General features: G+C 38.8%; 1 protein-coding gene across 1 annotated transcript in view; it reads right to left on the bottom strand.

The window, feature by feature from the left end:
• Positions 1-10,881, bottom strand: part of CACNA1I (calcium voltage-gated channel subunit alpha1 I) — a 3,136,920-nt gene that overhangs the window by 66,672 nt on the left and 3,059,367 nt on the right. Inside the window, exon 34 of the mRNA XM_044073362.1 lies at positions 2,980-3,157. Coding sequence (XP_043929297.1) covers positions 2,980-3,157 — 178 coding nt within the window. The remainder of the gene's footprint in view (positions 1-2,979; positions 3,158-10,881) is intronic.

The raw sequence follows: 10,881 nt of genomic DNA, 5'->3' as shown, positions 1-10,881 counted from the left end.
AAAAGTTCATAAGGACTGCAAAGTTACAGTTTTTTAATATTCTGTAATTATAATTTATAAATATATATACATATACATATTTATGGTACTTAATATTTTATATTTATACTTTTTTAACTACATAATGTAGTTACTTACTTGTTATTTATTTGACTGATATTTAAATAATTTGATTGTCTTGACTGTATCACATGACAGGGGGTTTTAATATATTTGAATGTATGTTTGTTGGAGTTTAAATCTTTCTGACAAAGCTCAGAAATGAAACACAATGACATAGCTAAACTTATTATTAAACAGATTTATTCTATCTGCTTTGTCACAGCATTTTATATTTTTATTAGCAAAACAGAATGAAGTTCATGATTACAGATTATCAGCTATTGTTCAATATTTTAACCCACATAGAAAGATAACCATGATGACAGAATGTTTGAGTGAGGATAAGTAGGGCTATGAGTGTAACACCACAGTATTTAAAGAAATGAGGCTGCATCACAGTGCTGGTGAGATGTCACAAGCATCACAGGAAAGCATGAAGCTGTGTACTACAGTGTAGTCATTATACATTTATCATTTCTTAATAGATAATATGCAAAGGAAGACCAGAAATTGCCAAATGCTTAGTACCAGCTTATATGCATGAGCAATCTGTGAAGAAGCAGTCTGCTTGTTATACTCTGATTTTGTTACCAAGAAAAGAAGTAATGCGGATGCCAGCAATGTATTATGTGACTCCAGAGTTGCATTTCCTGAGAAAGTATAGCTCACCTTGTTAGATATAATACATGGGCAGTACCTAGTAAGAGCAAAAATGAAGTGCCTTGCTCATAGAATAGTACGCTGGTCATGCATGAATACAGAGACCGAGGACTTACCTGCAAATTGTGCTAAGTGCTAGGTGGTTAAAACTGTACCATTACTAACAGTTTTACATCACTGCAAATGGCCACAACTACCCTGGTAATGTACACAGATTAGCTAGAAGATGCCTGTCCAGAGTTCACAATGGTTGAAAGTACTACATCACTGCATAGAATAGTGTTTGGAAGAACTAGGTTACATTAATTGATTGTTATAAACTCTACTCAGTTCCTCAACTGAAATACAACAAAATTCCAAGTATTTTCTTTTGCAAATCTAACACATATGTTTGGTGGTCAGCAAGTAGAAGATGGAGAATTGCTCATATACTTGCAACATATGTGCCAGAAAAGTATAATATGGAAGAAGCGTGTAAAACTATTAAGAAACTGAATGGAACCAGAGGACCCAGAAATAATAGTTAAACAACTAAACAGGGAATAAACATGATGATGTTTTTAATAATTCCTGTCGTGACATGACAGTATTTTGTATACCTTGTCATGAGAATATTGACTTTAATCTACTGAATACAGTTTAACTTGCTGTGTTTTCCAGTTGAATACTTCAGTGAAACTGAAACAATAATCAATTAACATAAGATTTATTTATTTACTTATTTATTTATTCATTCATTCATTCATTCATTCATTCATTCATTCATTCATTCATTCATTCATTTATTTATTGACATTTGTTTACCTAGAAGGTCCGACATGGTCAGGAGCCCATTTTCAGCAGAGGCCCGGGGAAAAAAGCTCCGAAAGAAATTATGTATGCACAGAATAACAGGTATTTTACAAGAATTTACAGCATGATACACTACAATATAACATATTGAGAAAAGTTATAAATTGCAGGATTATAGTATCAGAGAGAAAGAGAGTAATTTACAAGATTTTTTTTGTAAATATTGAATAGGTTGAAAGTTAAGAAAGGGTTGAAAGTACCTACATAATGTGCTTAAACACAAACAAATCTATGCCATTCAGGTCCATTGTCTACCTGCATACAGCTATGGTATTACATCTTAATCTGAATAGTTGTCATGATATGAGCTGCATCTGTCAAAAACCTGTACTACTTATTCTATTTTGAGCCAACATTTTTTGTCTATGAATTATGTTTCTTGCTCTTTCTTTTCATTGTACTATTCTCAGATGTGACTCATTTGTCCTGTCAAACATCTGTTCAGAGCAGACTGGAAATGTTTATTTTGCCAGTTCTGAACATTAAGCCCTGAACACAACTTATTTCTTTCTTGAAAGAGAAAAATATATAATTTCATTAATTTATGATGACATTTGCTCAGACCAAGCTCCCATTGTAACTTCTTTCAATAACTGCATTTCGGTGTTAGTGTCCATACATCCCTAGAATTCTCTTCCTTCATGTTTTAGCCAAATCATTTGTAGTTCTTCTTTTAGCATGTCTTTATGCTTCTCTGTTAAAAGGCCATCCCCAGTTGTCTCTCCCAGCACCTCATTCTCTATTTCAATCCTGATCATCTGCGGTAAAATCAGGTCTCCATTCCTCTGTCCCACTAATCCGGTTGAATGCTGGCAATCATATTTACTTTCACTAATGCTGACTCACCAGCCACAGCTTCTGTCAACACTTAATAGCTTGGCAATCACATAACTTCAATCCCTGATCTTCTAAAACCAACATTGGCAGTGTAAGTGCATGCTGAATCCCCAATACAGGGGATGGGAAGGTGCACTACTCCTGTCAGTTCTCCCTGTAGATTAAATCGCCATCTCACAGTTAATACCAACTCACATAAAGCTATAATTACTAACAGTCATGGCTATTAACAGTGCTATTAACATTAGATAGGGTTCATCTGACTGATCATTCTTCATTCATCAAGCAAGAATGTGCAAAATTGATGTCACACAATTGGGTTTTGGCTAATTACACTATGAACAAGCAACTGGCATACAAGATTTTGAACATATCCTGAACTGTATTTAATAAAACAATTCTGACATTTTCTCACTGTTCAGTATTTTGCCTTTTGCATATCATTTATTTACTGTGAAATAAATATCTAACTACTGCACACATAAATCAGCAAGTCTATAAAGGGTTAACAGCAGAAATGGGACTTACTTGCACATTTTTCTTTTGTGTGTGGCCAAAGCTTCCAGTCTTGCTGATTACTAGAATCAGATTTTTTTATTGCTGGCTGACTGCTGTCATTGAATGATGAAACAGTTGTACATATAACTACAGCAATTTCTTCAGCTGTGTCATCCAGTTTAGCAGATTCAGAACTGTCCTGCTCATCCTAATACAAATAACAAAACAAACAAAAATGAAGTCAATGTCTTATGCTTATTATTCAACTGACAGAAAATACCAGGAACTCAATTCCATTTGATTCTGGGAGCCAAGGAAAGTGATACAAAATATATGTATTTTGTAGTATTCAAGCTTGGAACAAGAGCTCATGAAAAGTTGGTGAAGTTGTTAAGTTTCAATCAGCTTGAGAAATTTACAGAGTGGAAGGCCTGTGTGTGTGAGACATAAATTACTAATGTTTTATAATGGAGGAAATATCTGGGGACTAAGAAAACAGATGTGAAGTCCTGTGTATTTCTGTAAAGGGAGTGAACACAGATAGGCACTCAGTAGCAGCGAGCTGAGAGAATATACTTTCCAGGGATTATAAATGTAATAAACAGAAAGATAAGATTATTGTCACTGTTGATGTTACACCTCAACCACATGTGGAAATATGGATGGATGGATGGATGGATGGATGGATGGATGGATGGATGGATGGATGGATGGATGGATGGATTTACATAGAAACTGCAATCTACAAGATGAACCCGTCAATAGTCAAGTAAATAGAGGGCAGACATATTTATAATACTGTGTATAATGCTAACAGAGTGCTGACTGCTGACTGCCATGTCATAAATGACAGTGAAAGTCATATGTCACTGCAAAAATTCTAAATGGTTCTGTGGCATATAGGGATGAAGCCCTGACTATGTCCCAGATGACCTGAGTTTCACTAATAGCTCAGGCACTGAAGGAAGTGGATGTGAGAGGGTGGGAGTTTGTGCCTGATGTCATTTCATCCATCTTGGGGGAAGGATTGTTTGCTCTGGACAGCCAATTACTACCATTCAGGTGGAGACTTGCAGGCATCAAATATGGCCATAAACTGGAGACATGAGCTTGGCCTAGTCAAGCCGATGATAGTATGCCTCTGCTGCATGTGTGTGGAAGCAAGCACATATTGCAGGAGGGCATAGGTGGGTCTCAGTCAATGCTGTAATTCTTCATATCAGCCACCTGGGGGTAGGGTTAGGGAATAAATCATAAAAGCCACGATGGCTGCCACAATGATGGTTCTGTGATTGTCTCTTGTCTCTCAGGGAACTAATGTTCTAAGATTGACTCTTATCCCAAAAAGAATCAACAGGCTAATAGATTTCAGGGAGCTGATGGTCAGCAGGTACTGAGGAACCACTAAAAATGTTCTTAATGTCTGTAATTGGAGAGGATCTGCTAAGACTCTATCAGAGTCTGAAATCATGGCAGTCCTTGTCTCCAGTGTGCTCCTTAGCAAAGGCCCATCTAATGAAAGAAAGAAATTAATTCCTATGTGTGTACCTGAAAGGGAAAACAAAGAACTTCCTAGTTTGCATTTAACACTGAGTGTGGAGATTTACAATATAGGGGTTACAACTGAGTTGATACAGAAAGGAATAATAGGAAATAATAGGAAAATCACTGTAATCAAGACAAAGAGAGGCTTCCAAATAATTTCATAACTGACTCATAAACTGTCCATAACTGGATTTAGACAATCAAGCACAGAAAGGAGAAGAGGTGCTATTACAGCTAAGAAACAGTTATCCACACCTCAATGGACCTCCAGAAAAACAGCAGGCTGTCACGGGCATAACACAGTTGTGTGTGCTTTCTTTGCTGCATTAAAACTGTTTTATGCCTGTGACAGCCTGCTGTTTTTCTGGATTTAGACCATCAGCATAAAAGCATTGTCTATACACTCTGCTTCTATCATAATGTCTCAGGAACATTTACGATTATGAAGTATCATATAAAAGTTTGAGTAATACTGTATTTTTTTCTGAAGAAGCCATGGAAATAGTTAAGTGCAACAGACTAACTCCCAGATGAATCGCTCCATGATTAACCAACTTTGTTATTTCAAGATGTTACTTAAAAGGAAATTATAGGTCACTCCAGCAGCTTGTAAGAATTTGTGCTACTATTATTATTATTATTATTATTATTATTATTATTATTATTATTATTATTATTATCATCATCACTATTATTATTATTATTATTTCTTACTAATGTTATTAATTCTTTTGTAGTAAGACCCTACAGTTTTTATCACCGACTCTTGTTGGGTTGCTGTAATCTCATGTAGTACTGACATTATACTGCAATCGCTTGGTTATGCGGTAGATTTCTGAGAGATTATTTTTAAGCCATGGGAGGTAATGAAACTCTTGCAACATTTCTAAACATTTGTGAGTGACTATTCTTAGCTTCATAGAATTAAATATAATTTCTTCAAGGCCACTCATTATTACGTTACCTCCTTTCAGTTTTGTAAGAATGGACCCTAGATATCTGATTCCTGCTGCAAAACTTCTACTAAACATTCCATGTCACTTACAAGTAAAATGGATGCTAAAGGAAGAATATGTATTGTGCCTCATTCTTTTACAAAATGCTCATGACATATGTTCATATTTTAACTTTAGATCAAAACTTTTTGTATAAATTAACAGTTAGTTTTCAAAACATCAGGTGCAATTAAAATTGAGACAATGACCTATTTACACATTCTCATTATATCATATGAAAAGCTTTGTTTATCTCTTTGCTTAAAACTGCCAAATGATAATTTTCTTTTTTATGTTTCAGAGAGATTATATATTTTTGAATATTATATTAAGTCAGTATTTGTGGGAATAAATCCACAAAGATAAGGGTGCATTAGTCTGCTTAGTGATAATGTGAGCCTGTTTGCTAACATATGCATGAAAATTCTATAATTTGTGTTAAACAAAGTGATGTGCCTTCAAGATGAGCAAGTAATCAGGTCTGAGTTAATTGTTAATATCACTGACGTAAGACAAATATTTCATGACAATGGACACTCCTTGCCATACAAGGCTGTTTGCCAAGCATTGCAATTATCTAACTTTCCCTGTTGACAGTTCTTCACATAATGTACTGAGGAATGCATCGGGTCAAAGCTTTATTTAGTGTACATTCTTTTATACTACATTTTAACTGCGGTAACATAATAGAGTTCATTAATTGTTTCTGTTGCTCTTGAGTTGGACATTGACCTTTGAAAGGCCTCTTACATTAGTACAAGTTGTAACATCTGTATCGGTTTCATTAAAATTACTGCTAACAACGTGTGTTACCATTTGGAATGTGGACTGTGAATATAAGTTGCATGGTATTTCATAGATTTAAACTATAGGCTAGGGGAACCATCACTTACTAAGATAACTTCAAATCTTAGGGCTACAACTGTTTTCACACCTATGACTGTAATTTTTTTTGAAGTCTTAAATACATTATCACCCATTTGTATCCTAAAACTGTTGCTCTTAGTCAGGTTTGTAAATTAGAAACTTCTTTCATCCATATTTTTCTAATTTTATTGGCCATTCCTTTTTTGCTCCAGTCCTCATCAATAAACACATCACACCAAATGACATTTGACGACCTTTACTAAACTTCCATAAACATAACCAACATTTATTAATTACAGCTGAAACATAGTATAATTGATTTAATCACAGCATAAACATCCAGGTAATGTTAATCAGGACAGTGTGACCTTGCTCATCCTGACCCAGTAAGCAGTGTCCATACCTCCACTCATTTACTTATGAAGCAGCGTCCCACCACTCACTTAATTTACCATTTATTCAATTAAACATCTGTGATGCCCGTGCACTGGCACAGCAATCAAGGAGACTCAATCCTCACCACTAACACCAGTGAGGGGCATCCATATGGGGAGGATAACAAATACTCACACAGTAAAGTACAATTTCCCTTCAGAGCACACAGAGATCACAGTCAGTCTGGGACTGGCTTCTTCCTTTCCCTCCAGATCCCTAATAAGACTCCCCACTGGCACAGCTATAGCATCAAGATCTCAGCCTATTGGGCAAGCTAAAACGTCCAGCACCCTCTCTGTCCAACCAGTGGTTTGTGTTCCTGCCCACATAGCTGACACACAACACTTTGAGATAAGAGTTATATACAACCACACAGACACTCCTGGGGAAGGCTGGCACAGGTTCTCCAGCTGTGCCCCTTTTACCCAGACTATAAGGTAGAGACCACTGCCACCACTGACTAATATTCATCAGCTACTAAAAAGGCCCTTATCAAAGGGTGTCCAATTCTACTGAGCAATATTATTATCCAAATGATAAGTGCAACTGCACAGTCAAGGCTTATTTGGAGTGACTTGGACAGTATCACTATATACATGCAATGTACTCTAGAGCTTAAATTATCTCTACACAAAACAGCCACATTTGAAAGGTTTAAAATATTTAATAATAAATAATAAAAACACAAGGAAATACTTCTTACTGCACAGTGCTAGTCAAGAGTTCAGACACAGGAAAATGCATAAAAGAATACTGTAGAATAGTTCTGACATCAGTACAGAAAACAACTAATCTAATAATCCTGTTTCCTAGCTATATCTAAGAGAAAACACAGTTCTGAAATAAACTTACATATAGAGCATTGGCAGTGCTGGTGAGTTCGATGTTCTCAAGACATATGCAAAATGCTTTCTGATTCTCTCTCTTTGAATTGATAACACCATGTTGCTTCATATTACATAATTCTTAACAATTTTCTGTTTTCCCAGGCTAACAGAAACTCAGAGGTTAATAGCCCCTTTGATATTTCAGCTGGTCAGGAAGCCAGAGCAATAAAATGAATTATATATGTAAATTCTACCCATTAACTGTGGTCTCAAAACAATAGGAAGAATTCTTTCATATAGACATCTCGGCTCCGAGTTTTGACATCAAACAATTATATAATGCTTGACTTATCAGCCCTCCTACAGCAGAGTGCACTGTTGTTACATTTTTGCAGTTCCACATTTAACAGCATTTTCTTCCATTTAAGAGAATAAGCCTGTGGTTTAAATTAATATTTACAAATGACAGAATTATCTGCAAAATTCTATCTGGCTAGGCTGGCAGCCTTCATCTATCTTCACATATCTTCCCCCTGGATAACTCAAGCTAGTTTTTCAAGTGACCCTTGAGAAACGTTGCTTGAGAGGGTTAGGTCTATCTGAATATACCTTACCCCATTCCCTGTCTTGAGAGCCCATCTGCGTTGACATTGCTAATCCCACTGCAGTACTGCACTGACATATCATATGCTTGCAACCCTAGGCTCCATCTTAGCAACTCGGCATTTTGCTTTTCTTCCATACAGATAAGGCTGAAGTTTCTGCAGTGCCCACACTATGGCTGGAGATTCCTTTTCTACAGCTGCATAGCGTTCCTCCGTGGGTTGAAGCCTATGACTGAGATAAAACATTGGGTGCTCTTCTCCCTCTGAAAAAATCTGGCTAACTACAGCCCCCACCCCATGGTTCAAAGCATCCATGTGCACAACAAATTATTTGCTGTAATCTGGACTGACTAACACAGGGGGTCCTCCCAAAGATTTTTTAAGCTTCTGGAATGCCTGCTCACATGCTGAGGTCCACACTACCATATCTGGCCTGTTTTTCCTTGTCAGGTCTGTGAGGGGAGCAGCTATAGTACTATAACTTCGGACAAACTTTCTGTAGTACCCTGCTGCCCTAAGAATGCCCTCACCTGCTTTATGGTAACAGGTGCAGGCCATGCCTGAATGTCTTCTACTTTGGCAGGTTCTGGCCTGATCTTACCACTCCCCACTCTGTGCCCCAGGTAGGAGACATCTGCCATACCCACCTGACATTTGCTGGGCTTAATGGTCAACCCTGCCCTCTGTCATCAGCCCAGCACCTCCCGGACATGCTGAAGGTGCTCTTGCCAGGTATGGCTGTAGATGGCAATATCATCTAGGTAAGCAAGGGCAAACTCTCCTACTCCTGCTAGGATATGATCTACCAGCCTCTGGAAATTCAGTGGGGCATTTTTTTCATCCCAAAGGGCATCTTTGTGAACTCATGCAAGCTAAAAGGAGTCACAAAGGCTGACTTCTCTTTAGCACTGGGAGTCAAGGGCACCTGCCAGTAACCCTTGGTAAGACCAATGGTTGTAAGATACTTAGCCCCACCCAGCTGCTCTAGGGCCTCATCTGTCCTAGGCACTGGGTAAGCATCTGACTCTGTGTGACTATTTAATTTCCTGTAGTCCATGCAGAACCTGGTGCTGCCATCCTTCTTTGGCACCAGCACCAGTGTGCATGCCCAGGGACTACTGGACTCTTGAATTATCCCTAGTTCCAACATCTCCTGTATCTCCTCCCTCAGCATCGGTTTGACTTTCTCAGGCACCCTATAAAGGGCCTGCCTAATAGGCCTTTGGGGTCCTGTATCCACCTGGTACTGCACCAGGTGGGTGTATCCTGGTTTCCCAGTGAACATGTCCCCAAACTCCTGTAACACTGCTCGGATTTCTTGAACCTGGGTAGGAGATAGCTGCTGGGACATTGCTACCCCTTCCACTGAGGTGTAATTCTGATCCTCCCTGAGGAGATCAATCACCAGATCTCCCTCAGACTCCTCCTGCAAGCCACTGCAAATATTCAGCACAGGGGCCTTCCTATCATGATAAGGTTTCATCATGTTAACATGGTACAATTTCTGCTCCTGCCTCCTGCCTAGAAGTTCTACCATGTAGTTAACATCACTTACCTTCCTTACCACCTTGTAGGATCCCTCCAAAGCTGCTTGCAGCTTGTTGTGTCTGACAGGAATGAGGACCATTACTTGCTGCCCTACAGCATACTCTCTAGCGCAAGCATTCCTGTCATACCATAGCTTTTTCTTTTGTGGGCTTCTGTCAGGTTCTCCTTGGCCAAGACTATGAGTTTCCTGAGCCTTGTCCTGAGGTTTAGAATATATGCCACAACAGGCTCCTTGTGAAATTTACACGCATCTTCCCACTCATCTTGAATTAAATCTAGAGGTCCCCTCACCCTACACCCATACAACTCAAAGGATGAAAAACCTGTGGATTCCTGGGGAGCCTCTCTATAAGCAAACAACAGATGGGGCAAATATTTGTCCCACTCCCTCTTAAACTGGTCTGAAAATGCCCATAGCATGGACTTGAGTGTAGAGCTTAACCTCTCAACAAGACCATTAGCCTGGGGATGGTAGGGAGTGGTCTTCATGTGCTTCACCCCCACAGTACTTCCACAGGCATGTCATCAGGTCTGACATGAAATTGGCACCTCTGTCTGTCAGTATTTCCTTTGGGAAACATGCCCTGCTGAAAATCTCTAACAAAGCATTTGCAACCTTTTCTGCCTCAATAGAGGACAAAGCCACTGCCTCAAGGTATCTTGTAGCATAAGCTACTACCACTAGGATATACTTTTTCCCCTGTGGAACGTGGGGTACTCAGAGGCCCCACAATATCCATAGCTACCCTCTGAAATGGCTACTCAATCACAGGCAAAGTGATCAAAGGAGCTCTCACCTTGTCTCCTGCCTTGCTTACCTTTTGGCACTGCTCACAGTTTCTGCAGTACCCTGTTACATCTCTGGAAGTTCAGGCCAGTAGAAGTTCTGCATAATGCATCTCTTTGTAGGTTTTATGCCCATATGACCTGCAAAGGGAATATCATGGGCTATGGCTAGAAGCACCAGATGGTAGGCTGTAGTCACTAGCAACTGCTGTACCCTCTCACTTTCTAGCCCTCCCTCAGGGGTCCACTATCTGTACAGTAACCCTTTGTCCTAGTATACAGATTCTCCCTTACCTTGAGAATCAGGTTCCTCACTAGCTGCCT

The sequence above is a fragment of the Protopterus annectens genome, chromosome 1.part0 (assembly GCF_019279795.1).
Source record: "Protopterus annectens isolate FY-2018-M chromosome 1.part0, PAN1.0, whole genome shotgun sequence".
NCBI classification, from domain to species: Eukaryota; Metazoa; Chordata; order Ceratodontiformes; family Protopteridae; genus Protopterus; species Protopterus annectens.
The sequence above is the reverse complement of the archived record's forward strand: the minus strand, read 5'-3'. Positions and strand labels throughout refer to the sequence as shown.